The following is a 19,063-nucleotide window of genomic DNA, read 5'->3' as shown; positions in this document are numbered from 1 at the left end:
TCCGCCTCCCGGGTTCATGCCATTCTCCTGCCTCAGCCTCCCGAGTAGCTGGGACTACAGGCGCCCACCATCTCGCCCGGCTAGTTTTTTGTATTTTTTAGTAGAGACGGGGTTTCACCGTGTTGTCGGTCAGGCTGGTCTCAAGCTCCCGTGATCCTGTAATCCGCCCGTCTTGGCCTCCTAAAGCGCTGGGATTACAGGAGTGAGCCACTGCCCCTGGCCTGAGCCTCTATTTTTTTTTTTTTTTTTGGTGACGGAGTCTCGCTCTGTCGCCCAGGCTGGAGTGCAGTGGCCGGATCTCAGCTCACTGCAAGCTCCGCCTCCCGGGTTCATGCCATTCTCCTGCCTCAGCCTCCCGAGTAGCTGGGACTACAGGCGCCCGCCACCTCGGCCGGCTAGTTTTTTTTTTGTATTTTTTAGTAGAGACGGGGTTTCACCATGTTAGCCAGGATGATCTCAATCTCCTGACCTCGTGATCCGCCCGTCTCGGCCTCCCAAAGTGCTGGGATTACAGGCTTGAGCCACCGCGCCCGGCCTAGACACCACATTTTTCAAAAAGCAAAATTACAAATTGTGATGGTTAAAATGTTGTTACTCTGAATAAACATAACAACTTACATTAACAGGTTTAGTCTTACACAAAATAAATTACCTGAGTAAAGAACATTCTCTGTTTTTTAAAAAAAAATGTCAGCAATCAATAAAAGACTGGCGGGGCATGGTGGCTCACACTTGTAAATTCCAACACTTTGATGGGCCAAGGTGGAAGGATCACTTGATCCCAGGAGTTTAAGACCAGCCTGGGCAACATAGCAAGACCTTGTGACTAATAAACATTTTAAAAAATTAGCCAGGAGTGGTGGCACACACCTATAGTCCCAAGTACTCAGGAGACTGAGGCAGGCTACAGTGAGCCATGATCACACTGCTGTACTCCAGCCTAGGCAACAGAGAGAGACTGTCTCAAACAAACAAACAAACAAACAAACATACAGGTGGCTCATGCCTGTAATCCCAGTATTTTGGGAGGCCTGGGTAGGAGGATCGCTTGAGTACAGGAGTTAAAGATCAGTCTGGGCAACAAAGCAAGACTCTGTCACTACAGAAAAATTTAAAAAGTTATTGGGGCACGGTGGCATGTGCCTGTAGTCCCATCTACTTGGGAGGCTGAAGGAGGAGGACTGCTTGAGCCCAGGAGTTCGAGGCTGCAGTGAGCTATATTTGCATCACTGCACTCCAGTCTGGGCAACAGAACAGGAGATCCTACTTCTAACAAACAAAAAAACAACACAGAATTTCTTATTTAAAGTAGTCCATTTAGGATTCATGATTTGCTCACTATAGAGCCCCTGAGCCCTGAATAATCAGCAGTGGTAACCAGGGCCTCACCATGGGCCTCAGGTGAAACTGTGAGACATATTGGCTTCAGGTATGACACAGCATATTCACAGCTGTAGTGGCTACCAGGAGAGACTACTGTTTGAGAAAAGGAGAGGGAAGAGTAAAGGGGATTCTGTCTTGCAGCTTAGGGACCAGCTTGGTTGCACTGGGGAAGAGTACCAGGTGGGCTATTGGGGTCCATGAATCCAGGCCTTGGCTCTTGGATGGCATTTCTGGACCTACCCCTGGAACAGAGGGGAACCCACTACCCTGAAGGTGAGTCCCAGGCCTGGCAGCATGCAGCGTAAGCTGACTGAGGAGCCCTGGGCCTTAAGTGAACATTGGTGGTACCCTGGCAATACTCCCTCCCCCATGGTCCTGTGGTGCTGGTGGACACAGGAGCAACTCCTCCACCTGAGGAAAGGGGAAGAAAGAATGGTAATACAGAGTCTGGTAATACAGAGAATTCTGGACCTTATCCAAGACCACCAAGATGGTACCTCTATGAGTGTAGAAAAACTACAGCATTACTGGGTTTGGGGTACCCGCTAATGCAGATATGGTTACAGTGACCAATGACATAGATCGCAACACTCTATTCCCTTTGAATACTTGGAATGCCTTCCAATAAGAATGGTACAAACAAGTCCAGACTGTGAAGACTATAATAAATACCTGACTCTTCAACGTACAGATGGCAATGAACACTCACAAGCATTAAGGCCATCCAGGAATACATACCCTCACCAAATGAACTAAATTAGGCACTAGGGGTCAATCCTGCAGAGAAAGATATGTGACCTTTCAGTTAGAGAATTCAAAATAGCTGTTTTCAGAAAACTGAAAGAAATTCAAGATAACACAGAGAAGGAATTCAGAATCCTATCAGGTAAGTTCAAGAAATACTTGAAATAATTAAAAAGAATTAAGCAGAAATTCTGGAGTGGAAAGATGCAACTGACATACTCAAGAATGCATCAGTCTTTGTTTTTTGGAGACAGAGTTTCGCTCTTGTTGCCCAGGCTAGAGTGCAACGGCACAATCTCAGCTCACTGCAACCTCTGCCTCCTGAGTTCAAGCAATTCTCCTGCCTAACCCTCCCAAGTAGCTGGAATTACAGGCATGCACCACCACACCCAGCTAATTGTGTATTTTTAGTAGAGACGAGGCTTCACCATGTTCAGGCTGGTCTCGAACTCCCGACCTAAAGTGATCCACCCGCCTCAGCCTCCCAAAGTGCTGGGATTACTGGTGTCAGCCACCATGCCCAACCCTTTTTTTTTCTTTTTTTGAAACAGAGTCTTGTTCTGTCACTCTGTCACCCAAGCTGGAGTGCAGTGGTGCAATCTCGGCTCACTGCAACCTCCGTCTCCCAGGCTAAAGCCATCCTCTCCCCTCAGACCCCTCAAAAAGCTGGGACCACAGGCACAAACCACCATGTCAAGCTAATTTTTCTATATTCTGTAGAGATGGGGTTTCATGATGTCGCCCAGCTGGTCTCAGACTCCTGAGCTCAAGTGATCCACCCACCTCGGCCTCCCAAAGTGCTGGGATTACATGCATGAGCTACTGTGTCCAGCCGCATCAGCCTTTTAATAGCAGAACTGATAAAGCAGAAGGCAGAATTAATGAGCTTGAAAACAGGATATTTAAAAACAGAGGAGACAAAAGAAAAAAAAAATAAAAAAGAAATGAGGCATGCCTACAAGATCTAGAAGACAGGCTCAAAAGGGCAAATCTAAGCGTTTTTGGCCTTAAAAAGGAGGTAGAGAGGAGAGGCAAGGTAGAAAGTTAATTCAAAGGGATAACAGGAAACTTCCAAGACGCAGAAATAGGTACCAATATTCAAGTACAAGAAAGTTATGGAACATGGGGCTCGGGATGGTGGCTCACGCCAGTAATCCCAGCTACTCAGGAGGCTAAGGCAGGAGAATTGCTTGAACCTGGGAGACAGAGGTTGCAGTGAGCCAAGACTGTGCCACTGCATTCCAGCCTGGGCAAGAAAAATGAGACTCCATCTCCAAAAAAAAAAAAAAAGTTGCAGAATACCAAGCAGGTTTAACCCAAAGAAGACTACCTCAACACATTTAATAATCAAACTCTCAAAGTCAAGGAATAAGAAAGGATCCTAGGCCAGGCACTGTGGCTCACGCCTGTAATTGAGCACTTTGGGAGGCTGAGGAGGGTGGGTCACCTGAGGTCAAGAAGTCGAGACCAGCCTGACCAACATGGAGAAACCCTGTCTCTACCAAAAATACAAAATTAGCCGGGCATGGTGGCACATGCCTGTAATCCCAGCTACTCGAGAAGGCTGAGGCAGGACAATCGCTTGAACCCGGGAGGAGGAGGTTGTGGTGAGCCAAGATCGCACCATTGCACTCCAGCCTGGGCAACAAGAGCGAAACTCCGTCTCAAAAAAAAAGAAAAAGAAAGAATCCTAAAAGCAGCAAGAAGAGAAAAGAAACAAATAACATATAATGGAGCCCCCAATATGTCTGGCAGCAGACTTTTCAGTAGAAACTTTACAGGATAGGAGAGAGTGTCAGAATATATTTGAAGTGCTGAAAGAAAGTAACTTTCAACCTAGAATAGCATATTCAGCAAAAATATCCTTCAAACAGGAAGGAGAAATAAAGACTTTCCCAGACAAACAAAAGCTGAGGAATTTCATAAACACCAGACCTGTCCTACAAGAAATGCTAAAGGGAGTTCTTCAATCAGAAAGAAAAGATGTTAATGAGCAATATGAAATCATCTAAAGGTACAAAACTCACTGGTAATAGTAAGTATACAGAAAAACACATAATATTATAACACTGTAATTGTGGTATGTAAACTACTCATATCCAGCAGAAAGACAAAAACATGAAACAATCAAAAACAATAACAATTGTTCAAGACATAGTACAACAAAGTGGGGAGACAAAGTTAAAATGTAGAGTTTTTATTAGTTTTATTTTTGCTTGTTGGTTTGTTTATGTAATCAGTGTTGTCATCAGTTTAAAATAATGGGTTATATTATTTGCAAGCCTGATGTAACCTCGAATCTAAAAACATACAATAGATACACAAAAAATAAAAATTAAGAAATTAAAACGTGCCACCAGAGAAAATCACCTTTACTACTAGCAACACAGGAAGGAAGGAAAGAAGGAAGAAAAGACCATAAAACAACCAGAAAACAAATAACAAAATGGTAGGAATAAAAGTTCTTACTTATCAATAATATCACTGAATATAAATGGGCTAAACTCTTCAATCAAAAGGCACAGAGTGACTGGATTAAAAAAAAAAAAAAAAGAAGAAGAAGCCCCAATGATCTGCTGCCTACAAGAAACACTTTAACTATAAAGACACACACAGACTGAAAATAAAGAGATGGAAAAAGATATTCACTGCCAATGGAAACCAAAAAAGAACAGGAGTAGTTATATTAAATAAAACACATTTCAAGCAAAAACTATAAAATGAGACAAAGTCACTATATAATGATAAAGGTGTCAATTCAGTAAGAGGATATAAAAATTGAATATATGCATCCAACAATGCGGCACTCAGATATATAAAATATTTTTAGCATCAAAGAGAGAGGCAAACCCCATATAATAATAGCTGGAGGCTTCAACACCCCACTTTCACTACTGGACAGATCAATGCAGAAAATCAACAAAGACACACTGGACTTAATCCACACCACAGACCACATGGACCTAATAGATATAGAGAATGTCATCCAATGGTTGCAGATTAAACATTCTTCTCCTCAGCAAATGAATGATTCTCAAGGACAGACCATATGTTAGGCCACAAAACAAATCTTAAAACATTGCAAAAAACCGAAATCTGATTCAAGTATCTTTTCTGACCACACTGGGATAAAACCAGAAATCAATAACAAGAGGAATTTTAGAAACTATGTAGTACATGAAAATTAAGCAATACACTCCTGAATGACCAGTGGGTCAATGAATAGATGAAGAAGAAAATTGAAAAATTTCTTGAAAGAAATGATAATGGAAACACAACATACCAAAACCGTGGGATACAGGGAAAGCAGTACTCAGAGGAAAGTTTATAGTTATAACTGCCTACATGAAAAAAAAAAAAACTTTCAAATAAACAATGATGCATCTCAAAGAACTAAAAAAGCAAGAGCAAACCAATCCCAAAGTTAGAAGACAATAATAAAAATCAGAGCAGAAATAAATGAAATTGAAACAAAAAAAATATACAAAAGATCAACAAAATAACAAGTTGGTGTTTGGAAAAGACCATCAAAATTGGACACATGTTCTTCAAGTTGCCCACTTGGATCTCTCCCAAGTGCACTTTTGTTTCTTTCCTACTCTAAAGCTTTTTAATAAACTTCCTGCCCGCACAGTGGCTCACACCTGTAACCCCAGCACTTTGGGAGGCCGAGACGGGTGGATCACGAGGTCAGGAGATCGAGACCATCCTGGCTAACACGGTGAAACCCCGTCTCTACTAAAAAAATACAAAAAACTAGCCGGGCGATGTGGCGGACGCCTGTAATCCCAGCTACTCGGGAGGCTGAGGCAGGAGAATGGCATGAACCCGGGAGGCGGAGCTTGCAGTGAGCTGAGATCCGGCCACTGCATCCCAGCCTGGGTGACAGAGCGAGACTCCGTCTCAAAAAAAAAAAAAAAAAAAAAATACAAAAGTTAGCCAGGCCTGGTGGTGTGCGCCTGTAATCCCAGCTACTCAGGAGGCTGAGGCAGGAGACTCACTTGAACCTGGGAGGTGGAGTTTGCAGTGAGCCGAGATCACGCCAGTGCACTACACCCTAGCGTCAGAGTGAGACTCCATCTCAAAAAATAAATAAACAAACAAACTTCCACTCCTGCTCTAGGAAAAACAAAAATCTCTCCTGCCACCATAAGAAGAGGTGCCTTGCTTCCACCATGATTTGAGTATGGATTTTTGGTACATGCTAGGCAGAAAATGCCGGCATGACCAGTCCCAATAAAAATCCTGACCACTAAAAACCTTACCCAACCTTTAGACTAAAAGAAAAGGAGAGAAGATGCAAATAAATAAAATCAGATGTGAAAAAAGGGGACATTACAACCAATACCGCAGAAATCCAAAGGATCATTAGTGGCTACTATGAGTAACTATACACCAAGAAACTGGAAAACCTAGAAGAAATAGATACATTCCCAGACACATACAACTTACCAAGATCGAACCATGAAGAAACTGAAAACCTAAACAGGCCATTAACAAGTAATAAGATTGACGCCATAATAAAAAATCTCCCAGCAAAAAGCCCAAGACCTGATGGCTTCAATGCTAAATTTTACCGAACATTTGAAGAAGGGCTAGGCTGGACACAATGGTTATCCCAGCACTTTGGGAGGACAAGGCAGGCAGATCACTTGAGGTCAGGAGTTTGAGACCAGCCTGGGCAACATGGTGAAACCCCATCTCTACTAAAAATATAAAAAGCAGCCAGGCGTGGTGGTGCATGCCTGTAATCCCAGCAACTTGGGAGGCTGAGGCAGGAGAATCACTTGAACCCACGAGGTGGAGGTTGCAATGAGCTGAGATCACGCCACTGCACTCCAGGTCTGGGTGGGCAATAGAGAGAGACAAAAGAAAAAAAAAAGAGAAGAGGGGAGGGGAGGGGAGGGGAAGGAGAGGGGAAGGGAAAAGGGAAGAGGAGGGGGAGGAGGGGAGGTGGCTAATACCAATACTACTCAAACTATTCCAAAAAGCAGAAAAGAAGTAAATACTTCCAAACTCATTCTATGGGGCCAGTATTACCCTGATACCAAAATCAGACAAAGACACATCAAAATAAGAAAACTACAGGCCAATATCCCTGATGTACATTGATGTAAAAATCCTCAAAAAAATACTAGCAAACTGAATTCAACAATACATAAAAACATCATTCATCATGACCAAGTGGGATTTATCCTGGGGATGCAAGGATGGTTCAACATATGCTAATCAATCAAAGTGATATATCATATCAACAAATGAAGGACAGAAACTATATAATCATTTCAATTGATGCTGAAAAAGCATTTGATAAAATCCAACATCACTTCATGACAAAAACTCTTAAAAAACTGGGTATAGAAAGAACATACCTCAACATAATAAAAGCCGTATACTACAGACCCACAGCCAGTATACTGAATGGGGGAAAACTGATTTCCTTTAAGAGCTGAAGTACACCAAGGATGCCCACTTTCACCACTGTTATTCAATATAGCACTGGAAGTCCTAGCTAGAGCAAGCAGACAAGAGAAAGAAATAATGGGCATTCAAATTGGAAAGGAAGAAGTCAAATTCTTCTTGTTTGCAGACGATATGATCTCATATTTGGGAAAAACCTAAAGACTCCACCAAAAAATGACTAGAACTGATAATTCACAAAAGTTGCAGCATACAAAAATCAACACACAAAAATCAATAAGCCTGCTATATGCCCACAGTGAACAATCTGAAAAAGAAATCAAGAAAGTAATCCCCTTCACAACAGCTACAAATAAAATTAAATATCTAGGAATTAACCAAATTAAGTGAAAGTTCTCTAAAATAAAAACTATTGGCCAGGTGCGGTGGCTCTCACCTGTAATCCCAGCACTTTGGGAGGCCAAAGCGGGTGGATCATGAGGTCAGGAGTTTGAGACTAGTCTGGCCAACATAGTGAAACCCTGTCTCTACTAAAAATACAAAAAATTAGCTGGGTGTGGTGGAGGGTGCCTGTAATCCCATCTACTCAGGAGGCTGAAGCAGGAGAATGGCGTGAACCCGGGGGGCGGAGGTTGCAGTGAGCTGAGATCACACCATTGCACTATAGCCTAGGCAACAGTGTGAGACTCTGTCGTGGGAAAACAAAACAAAACAAAACAAAAAACCATCATTGGTGAAAGACACTGAAGATAACACACCAAAAAAATGGAGAGATAATTCATATTCATGGATTGGAAGAATCAATATTGTTAAAATGCCCATACAACCTAAAGCAATCTACAGATTCAATGTAATGTCTATCAATATACCAATGACATTCCTCATGGAAATAGGAAAAACAATCCTAAAATTTGTGTAGAACGACAAAGACCCAGAATAGCCAAAGTTATCCTAAGAAAAAAGAACAAAAGGGAGGAATCGCATTACCCAACTTCATACAACAAAGCTATAATAACCAAAACAGCATGATATTGGCATAAAAACACACACACAGACCAGTGGAACAGAATAGAGAACCCAGAAAAAAATCCATACATCTACAGCAAACTCATTTTCAACAATGGTGCCAACAACATACAATGAGGCAAAGACATTTTCTTCAATAAATGGTGCTGTGCCTTAAGCAGAGGTTAGGTTTGCTGTACAGATTTAAGTTGATGCCTTCTGCATTAATAGTCTCTAGAGATTTAGTCTTTCTTCTCTTCCTGGTGAAGAGGAGATGCCCTGTCAAAGAGATACTCCTTTATAAACGTACAATTCCCTTAAAAAAGGGCAGCTTTTCAGATCTACTCCTGTATCTGCAGTTTCTCAGGATAACCAGCTCACAATAATCAACATGCCAAAGAGGCATATTTTTGAAACCACCTTTGCAAAAATTACAACAGTGAGCAAAACCTGACATAGGTGACTCCATCTTTGCTTTTTTTTTTTTTTTGAGACAGAGTTTTTGCTCTTGTTGCCCAGGCTGGAGTGCAAAGGTGCAAGCTCAGCTTACCGCAACCTCCGCCTCCTGGGTTCAAGCAATTCTCCTGCCTCAGCCTCCCGGGTAGCTGGAATTACAGGCGTGGCCACCGCGCCAGGCTAATTTTGTATTTTTAGTAGAGATGGGGTTTCTCCATGTTGGTCAAGCTGGTCTGGAACTCCCGACCTCAGGTGATCCACCTGCCTCAGCCTCCCAAAGTGCTGGGATTACAGACGTGAGCCACTGCGCCTAGCCCTATCTTTGCTTTTAACCTCACAAGCTTTTTGCTCATTCCTGAGTGTTGGCAATGCTAACTATGGGAGAAATTCAGGGTAGAGTTTAACTGTGAAACAAAGATGATAACAGTCCTTTCCCAAAATTAACCCACTCCTTGCTCAGAGACTAAAAGCATCTTTGTAAAATTACACGAGGTTAAAATTATTGTTCAGGAGTTATGTAGCCAAAGGTAACAAGAATTTTGTAACCTCCACAATTGCTCCTATAGATAACATCACTACCGTAAAACATAAAACTGGTAGGTGGGGTATCTTTCAGACCTTGCATTTTGATGGACCAATTGGTGCCACTTGGACCAGGAGCCCGTATGAAGAAACTGACTCAACCGGTTCTGTGACCCCTACTCAGGAACTGAGTCAGCGCAAGAAGACAGGGCAACTCCCTACGATTTTATCCAAGACCCAACCAATCAGCATTCCCCATTCCCTAGCCCACTGCCTACCAAACTACCCTTGAAAAACCCTCACCTCCGAATTCTCAGGGAGGCAGATTTGAGAATTATCTACTGTCTTCCTCACTTGGTTGGCCCTGTGACAATTAAACTCTTTCTTTGCTGCAAACAAAATAAATAAGTGGTGCTGGGAAAACTGGATATCCATATGCAGAAGAATGAAACTAGACCCGTATCAATCATCATATACAAAAATCAAATCAAAATGGATTAAAGACTTAAATTGAAGACTTCAAACTATGAAATTACTAAAAGAAAACACTGGAAAGCCTCTCCAGGACATTGAACTGGACAGAGTTCTTGAGTAATACCCCACAAGCACAGGCAACCAACGCAAAAGTGGACAAATGGGATCACATCAAGTTAAGATGCTTCTGCAGAAAAAAGGAAACAACACAGTGAAGAGAAAACCCACAGAATGACAGAAAATATTTGCAAACTATCCATCTGATAAGGGATTAATATCCAGAATATATAAGGAGCTCAAACAACTCTATATGAAAAAAATCTGATAATCCAATTTAAAAATGGGCAAAAGATCTGAATAGATATTTCTCAAAAGAAGACATACAGATGGCAAACAGCATATGAAAAGGTGGTCAACATCACTGAGCATCAGAAAAACGCAAATGAAAACTACAATGAGGGCTGGGGCCGCTGGCTCATGTCTGTAATCCCGGCACTTTGGGAGGCTGAGGCGGGTGGATCACGTGGTCAGGAGTTCGAGACCAGCCTGGCCAACATGGTGAAACCACGTCTCCACTAAAAACACAAAAATTAGCTGGGTGTGGTGGTGTGGTGCGCACCTGTAACCCCAGCTACTCAGGAGGCTGAGGCAGGAGAATTGCTTGACCCCGGGAGGCGGAGGTTGCAGTAAGCCGAGATTGTGCCACTGAACTCCAGCCTGGGTGACAGAGTGAGACTGTCTCAAAAACAAAAACAACAAAACCTACAATGAGAGATCATCTCACCTAAGTTTAAATGGCTTTTATCCAAAAGATAAGGATGAATCCTGGTGAGGATGTGGAGAAAAGGGAACCCTAGGTACACTGTTGGTGGGAATGTAAATTAGTGTAACTGCTACGGAGGACAGTTTAGATGTTCCTCAAAAAACTAAAAATAGAGCTATCATATGATCCAGCAATTCCATTACTATGTATATATGCCAACAGATTCAGTATGTCCAAGAGATATCTTAACTCCCATGTTTATTGCAGCACTATTCACAATAGCCAAGATTTAGAGGCAATCTATGCGTCTGTCAAACAAATGAATGAATAAAGAAAATGTGGTACATGCACACAAGGAGTACTACTCAAAAATAAAAAAGAGGCCAGGCACTGTGGCTCACATCTGTAATCCAAGCACTCTGGGAGGCCAAGGTGGGCAGATCACTTGGGGTCAGGAGATACAGACCATCCTGGCCAACATGGTGAAACCCTGTCTCTACTAAAAATACAAAAAATTAGCTGGGCATGGTGGCACGTGTCTGTAATCCCAGCTACTTGGAAGGCTAAGGCAGGAGAATTGCTTGAACCTGGGAGGCAGAGGTTGCAGAGAGCCAAGATTGCACCATTGCACTCCAGCCTGGCAACAGAGGGCGACTCCGTCTCAAACAAAAAAAAAGAAAGAAAGAAAAGGAAGGAGCTAAGAACAGTTGATTTTAAAATTCTTACATTTTCCACACATAATAAAAAATAGAGTAATTTCATAAAACCCTCTACTCCATTACCTAGATTCAACAGTGACCAATATTTTGCCACACTTACTTCATTCATCCAACCTGTCCTTTTTGTTGGCTAAAGTATTTTAAAACCCCAGGCTTCATGTCATTTCACTCCAATATACTTAGGTAAGCATCTCTAAAATACGGACATTCTTACATAACTATGCCATTTTGACATCTAACAAAATTAACAATAATGCTACAGTAGCATCTAATATCTAGTTCCTATTCAAATTTTCCTGATTCAGATTTCCCAACTGTCTCATAGAGTAGCCAAAACAATTCTGAAGAAGAAAAACGAGGTGTATGGGAGTTAACAGATTTCAAGACTTATTAAAGACATTTCATTAAAGTATTTCATTAAAGTATTTCAGCAGCAATGGGAAAAACAAAGCAAAACAAAAAATAAACTCACTACTGGAACAGAATAGTGTGCCCAGAAATTGGACCCAAGTTCCAACACTGGAACTTGGTATGGCAAGGGTATGGGGAATTTGGCATAACAACTCATTGGGAAAATGACAGACTATTAATAGTACTGGGACAACTGGAGAAAAAATACTCAATCTTAGCCAGGCCCAGTGGCTCATGCCTGTAATCCAAGCACTTTGGGAGGCTAAGGCAGGAGGATGGCTTGAGGCCAGGAATTCAAGACCAGCCTGGCCAACACAGAAAGACCCTGTCTCTATTGAAAAAAAAAAAAAAAAGAGAAAAAATACTGGATCCTCATATCATACAACAAAGAAAAAACTTGTTGGTGAAATAAAGATCTAAGTATTAAAATCAATATTTTAAAAATTTTAGAAGAAAATACAGGAAAATTCTTTGTAATCCAGAAACAGGAAAGCACATAAAAAGGAAGCCTTTGAAGGTTTGAAAAAAGTTAACAAATTCAATCATATTAAAATTTTAACTTTCAGTACCTCAAAGATACCATAAATAAACTAAAAGTCTTGCCAAAGACTGGGAGATGATATATAAAGAATTCTGGCTGCTTGCTGTGGCTCACACCTGTAATCCCAGTTCTTTGGGAGGCTGATGCTGGAGGATTGGTTAAGGCCAGGAGTTTGACAAAAGCCTGGATAACAAAGTGAAACCTTGTCTTTATTAAAAAAAAAAAAACCAAAAAGTATGAATAAGAATAAGTCCAATAAATCAATAGGACAAAAAAAAAGTAAGTAATCCAACAGAAAAACAGGAGAAAATCTAAGAAGCCAGTAAGTGTAAGAAAAGATGATGAACTTTACCAGTAATCAGAAAAATGTTAATTGGAACATAAGTACATATCATTTTCAATCTATGTAATTGACAAATGTTTTAAAGTCTGACAATGCAAATGATGTTGAGAATGTGGTGGGACAGTGAACTGGTCCAATCATTCTGGAGAACAATTTGACCATATCTGGTGAAGATGATGGTTGTGATACTCTGAAGCAACAATTCATAATTTGTTTCAATTACAGATACATTCTCTAGAGAAACTCAAACCTGCATACAAGATGACTCACAGATGACTACCCAGAGAAGGAATGTATTAGAGGAAAACATTAAAAAGTAGCCTAAATGTTTATCAACGGGAGTTTGGATAGAAAATTTCAGTGTAGACATATAATGGAAACTAATACTCAATAAGCATGAATCAATTGGTCTACATGTATCATATGATACAGAGGATTTCGGAAATAATGTTGACTCAGAATAACAAGTTGCAGGCTGGGTGTGGTGGCTCACGCCTGTAATCCCAGAACTTTGGGAGGCCAAGGTGGGCGGATCACCTGAGGTCAGCAGTTGAGAGGCTGTGGCAGGAGATCTGCTTGAGCCTGGGAGGTGGAGGTTGCAGTGAGCCAAGATCACGCTACTGCATTCCAGCCTGTGTGACAGAGCAGGACCCCATCTCAAAAACTAAATAAATAAAAATAAAAATAAATAACAAAGTGCAGAAGAATATACCAAACATACATATATAGCTTAAAGTATGCAATACTGGCTGAGTACAGTGGCTCACACCTGTAATCTCAGCACTCTGGGAGACTAAGGTGGAAGGATCACTTGAGCCCAGGAGTTGAAGACCAGCCTAGTCAGCTTAGTGAGACCCTGTCTTTACAAAAAAAGGAAAAATTTAGTGGGGCATGGTGGCATGCACCTGTACTCCTAGCTGGTTGGGAAGCTGAGGCAGACAGAATGCTTGAGACCAGGAGGTCAAGGCTTCAGTGAGTTATGATTGTGCCACTACACTCCAGCCAGGGAAACACACAGCAAGTTGCTGTCTCAAAAATAAAAAAGAAAAAGGGGAAAAAAAGCATGCAATACTACATATTGTTTTGAGATACACAGATTTGAGACACACACTGAAAAATGAGATATAACCCCAAAGGCCATCAATAGGGGATTGGTTAAATAAATTAGGAAACAAATTCCACATAATCTTTTTAAAAGGGTGAGATAATCAGTATTTCTAAAGTCCAAGACACAACAGGTGAATGAGTACAGAGTAGCTTATTTAATGATTCCTTCCCTTTTTATAAAATTAAACACATGCTAGCAAATGAATGGGAGTAGAAATTATGAGTGTTGGAATAAGGTCTACAACACCAAATCCTCAATGTTCATAGTAGAAAGTATATACAACGTCTAAAACTGGGGGAAAGAAACACCTCAAGAAATAGGCCAGGTATAGTAACTCACAGGTGTAATCTCAGCAATTAGGGAGGCCTAGGCAGGACAATCACTTGAGGCCAGGAGACTAGCAGGGGTACCATGCCTGGCTAATTTTTGTATTTTAGTAGAGACAGGGGTTTCACCATGTTGACCAGGCTGGTCTCGAACTCCTGATCTCAGGTGGTCTGCCTGCCTTGAGCTCCCAAAGTGCTGGTATTACAAACATGAGCCACCGCGCCCAGCCGAAAGGCCAATACATTTTTAACAGTGTCTACAAATGCACTAGCCATAGCCCTAGGTACAGTGTGAATGGAATTAAACAGACAATAAACTCATAGATAGGAGGATTTCAAATTTCGACAAATGCCACATCGATGACAGAACTGTAGCAAAGCATAGGGAAGGAGAGAGGCATATCTGTTTTAGCTGGAATGAACAAAGAAGGCCTCTATGGAGGAGACATTTGAGTGAAACCTGGATAAGGAATCAGCCATGCCATGTTCTAGAGGGAAAATATACCAACCAAGAAGCCAGACCAAATGCAATGACCCTGTGATTCTGGGACTGGAATGAATTTAATTTGTACAGGGACAGAAAAGTCAGTGTGGCTATGATATAGTGAACCAGAGACAGAATTAAAAAGATGACTAAGCCAGGCTTGGTGACATGTGTCCTTAGTTCCAGCTACCTTGAAGGCTGGGGTGGGAGGGTTACTTTAGTCTACGAGTTCGTGGCTGCAGTGAGCTATGGCTGTGCCACTTCCAACACTTCCACCTGGGCGACAGAGAGAGCCCTCCCCCCGCCCCCACAAAAGAAAGAGGAGGAAAGATTCTTCTGAATTAAGGGTTTCACAAGGGAGAGGCTGTAGTGGTGGATCATAAAACATAAAGTAGGACATGACAAAAGTAAAAAAGTGGAAAAAAAAAAAATGGCCAGGCACGGTGGCTCACACCTGTAATCCCAGCACTTTGGGAGGCCGAGGTGGGTGGATCAACTGAGGTCAGGAGTTAGAGATCAGCCTGGCCGACATGGCGAAACCCTGTCTCTACTAAAAATATAAAAATTAGCCGGGCATAGTGGCAGGTGCCTGTAGTCCCAGCTACTCGAGAGGTTGAGACAGGAGAAGCGCTTGAACCCGGGAGGCAGAGGTTGCAGTGAGCTGAGATCGCACCGTTGCACTCCAGCCTGGGCGACAAGAGCGAAACTCTGTCTCAAAAATAATAACAACAACAGTAATAATGGCAAGAATAATTGAGAAGAAGAGTCAGTCAGGTTTTAAATGAATGCAAGAGGGTGCCTGGAGGCTGGAAGATGACCAAAAAAGGGGGCAATTAATGTTAAATATGAATGACTTCCAAGGAGTTAGGGTTTTTGAAGGAGGAGAAGCAGATTCAAAGTAGCAACGGTAACAAAAGCAACATCAGGACACCTGGATTTAAATCCTAGCTTCGGCAATTACTAGCTGTGTGATCTTGACAAATCACCTAATCTCTCAGCCTCAGGTACCTCAAGTATAAAATAGGATTACTTTTAACCACTTTACAGATTGTTTTGAAGGTTAAATGAAACAATGTAGGTGAACGTGAGTTACGTAATTATGACCCAAGTCTGTCTGTCTTTCTTTTTTTTTTTTTTAAATTTTTTAAGATGGAGTCTCGCTCCCTCACGAGGCTGTAACACAGTGGCGCCATCTCGGCACAATGCAACCTCCACCTCCCAGCTTCAAGCGATTCTCCTGCCTCAGCCTCCCGAGTAGCTGGGACTACAGGCGCGCGCCACCACGCCCAGCTAATTTTGGTATTTTTAGTGGAGACAGGGTTTCACCATGTTGGCCAGGATGGTCTCCATCTCTTGACCTCAAGTGATCCGCCCACCTCGGCCTTCCAAAGTGCTGGGATTTCAGGCGTGAGCCACCGCGGCTGGCCGACCCAAGTCTTTTGAATGAATATAAGAAGCTACTGAACTCATTTTAGACTTCACATCAATGTTGTTAATGCTAGCGAAAATCTTTCATGGTAAATCTGTACACAGAAAATACAGATACGACACACTGAGTGGATGCAGATGTGGCAGAAACAGTGACCTGGAAAGATCGCGGTATCAAATAGTTCTGAAGACCGAAAAGATGGCATACTTACCCCCAACATATGAGTTTATGCAGTGAAAATAACATACAGCTTCTTCATTTCAACAGAAATTAAAACGGGTTCAACCCTAGAGTTCCGTTTGGGAACACAAAGTACTAATTATTTTGTCTCTGAACATGACATGAGTAACTCATTATCAGAGTATGGTCAAGACTAATAAAATGGCTATCAGTCAATTCATAATACAGACATCTTCAAGGAAACTTGAAGAAACACGACACAAAAAGGTAACTCACTTTCTTAATGGCGACAATTTTGTTGGTATTCTTATCTCTGGCCTTGTAAACCGTGGCAAACTAGAAAGAAAAATAGGAATAACGTAAGTTTATGGGAGTTTCTGTGTTTGCCTTTTTGCATTTTTACATTTCGCGAAGCAGAGAGCCCAGAGTTCCTTAGCGGACTCGCGGCGGCTGGAAACGTGGCGGGTCAGTCTCCGTCCAGCTCCAGGCTACTCTTTAGCAAGGAGAGGCCGCTCAGGGATTCACCCCCAGGATGTAAAGAAGGGGCAGCAAGTGCGTCTGGGAGGTTTCCCCCAAAGAGAATGAGCAGCCAAGCCAGACCTCTGGCCTCCACGGGAAAACCGGCAAAGGTGGAGGCGGCGCGAGGCTGTCCGCTCGGGGCCTTCCCTGTCCCTCCAGAGAGCCTCACCTGTCCCTCTCCAAGGAAGTCCAGCTTCTCATAACGCTTTGCCCGAGACTTCACGTCCAGAGCCATCCGGCGCCGCAAAGCCCGACTCCAGGCGAAAGGGGCGAACTCCCAGGACAGCACGAATTTAAAGCTACCTTAAAGCCTCCAACAGCCACTTCCGTCCACCCGGGTCCGCCGCATTAGTATCCCCGCCCCACTTCCGTGGTGGGCGGAGGAAGCTGCGCTAGGCCCGGGCGGTGGGCGTTCCCCACCCGTCACGTGACGCCTGTCGGTGCCTTAAGTGGAGCATCTTCAATGGCTGCTGTGTCACTCTGTTACCGTTTTAACTTGGGTATTTTCTACATTACCAGGCACTAGTCAGCGTTCTAATTTGGTGTTCTATGCTCGGGATTTGGTAGGTGTCTGTGAATGTAGAAGGTTTGGCCTTGTACCTGTTCTCGCTTTTTGGCTCTCGCTTGAGCGCGTCCTGTCGCCATGGTTGCTATGGACGCCAAACCCTGCTATCTCAGATTACTGAGACGAGTGCCAAGTTCTTACGGGCTGGTCAAGAGTATTCTTAGTCCAGTCCCTTTATGAAGAGGCAGGCCCAGGGAAACAAAATCCAACTCAACTGAAACGTGCTGTGGGAATCGGCTTCTAGTCCTCAGTTTTCTACTCGGTAAAATGGAAAAAATAAGGAACTACATCACAGGTGGTTGTGGGTATTAAATGAAACATGCAGAAAGCTTAGACATTAACTCAATTAATTGAGACAATGCTCAATTAACTGTTAGCAGTGATGAGTACCCAACCCCTTGATTATCATAAATTGCCATAACACACTAATTCATTTATTCAAAAAAATATATTGAGTGCTTTTCCTTTTTCATTTTTCCCTCTCTTACGCTGCTGATACTGAGTGTTTTCTATGTGCCAAGCACCATTGTAGAATCTGAGGTAACAGCAGGGAACAAAGATGCCTGCCTTCCAATGGGAGCAGATAAAAAACAAGTCAAATATGTGTTATGATACGTAGGTGATAAGCGCTATGGAGATAATAAAGCAGATAAAGGATAACAAATAAGGGCAGGAGCAGGGATGGAGGTTTTTAATAGGGTGGTACAAGAAAGGCATCACTAAAAACCCACTGGAGGGATTGGAGCAGACAAGTGATATGGCCTGACTCACTTTTAAAAGGTACACTCTGATGGGAGACTATATTATAGATTTCGAGGGACAAGGAAAAGAAAGAAGGCCTATTAGAGAACTATTGCAGTAATCCAGATGGCTCTACTAATGGATAATTACAAGGTTCTGAGCCAGAGCAGCTGTCAACCTAGAAATGTTCCCCTGCACCACCAGCCCCCCTGCCTTTTTTTCTTTTTCTTTCCTTTTTTTTTTTTTTTTTTTTTTTGAGACGGAGTCTTGCTGTGTCCCCCAGGCTGGAGTGCAGTGGCGCGATCTCGGCTCACTGCAAGCTCCGCCTCCCGGATTCACGCCATTCTCCTGCCTCAGCCTCCTGAGTAGCTGGGACTACAGGCGCCCACTACCGCGCCCGGCTAATTTTTTGTATTTTTTTTTTTAGTAGAGACGGTGTTTCACCGTGGTCTCGATCTCCTGACCTTGTGATCCGCCCGCCTCGGCCTCCCAAAGTGCTAGGATTACAGGCGTGAGCCACCGCGCCCGGCCTCCTTTTTTTTTTTTTTGAGACAAAGTCTAGCTCTGTTGCTCAGGCTGGAGTACACTGGCACAATCTGAGCTTACTGCAACCTCTGCCTCCAGGGTTCAAGCGATTCTCCTGCCTCAGCTTCCCGATTTGCTGGGATTACTGGCCCACTCCACCACACCCAGCTAATTTTTGTTATTTTTTAGTAGAGACGGGGTTTCACCATGTTGGCCAGGCTGGTCTCAAACTCCTGATCTCAGGTGATCCTCCCTCCTTGTCCTCCCAAAGTGCTGGTATTACAAGCATAAGCCCTGCGCCCAGCCTACATTTGATATTTCTAAGAGTTGAAAATCCTAAGTTTCAGAGATGTTTAAGAAAGTAGCAAAATACCAAGGCCAATAATTTAGTCATTTTTTTTTTA

The 19,063-nt window shown here is 42.7% G+C and overlaps 1 protein-coding gene across 3 annotated transcripts in view; it reads right to left on the bottom strand.

Moving 5' to 3' along the window:
* The window catches only part of CDK7 (cyclin dependent kinase 7), a 47,851-nt gene extending 29,830 nt beyond the window's left edge, over positions 1-18,021 (bottom strand). For all 3 annotated transcript variants that reach the window (XM_031666200.1, XM_031666201.1, XM_031666202.1), the window contains exons 1-2: positions 16,998-18,021; positions 16,586-16,645 (exon numbers count right to left, since the gene is read on the bottom strand). In XM_031666200.1, coding sequence (XP_031522060.1) covers positions 16,586-16,645; positions 16,998-17,063 — 126 coding nt within the window. In that variant the 5' untranslated portion in view covers positions 17,064-18,021. The remainder of the gene's footprint in view (positions 1-16,585; positions 16,646-16,997) is intronic.
* Positions 18,022-19,063: the final 1,042 nt, after the last annotated feature.

Source organism: Papio anubis, chromosome 5 (genome assembly GCF_008728515.1).
Source record: "Papio anubis isolate 15944 chromosome 5, Panubis1.0, whole genome shotgun sequence".
Classification (NCBI taxonomy): Eukaryota; Metazoa; Chordata; class Mammalia; order Primates; family Cercopithecidae; genus Papio; species Papio anubis.
The sequence above is the reverse complement of the archived record's forward strand: the minus strand, read 5'-3'. Positions and strand labels throughout refer to the sequence as shown.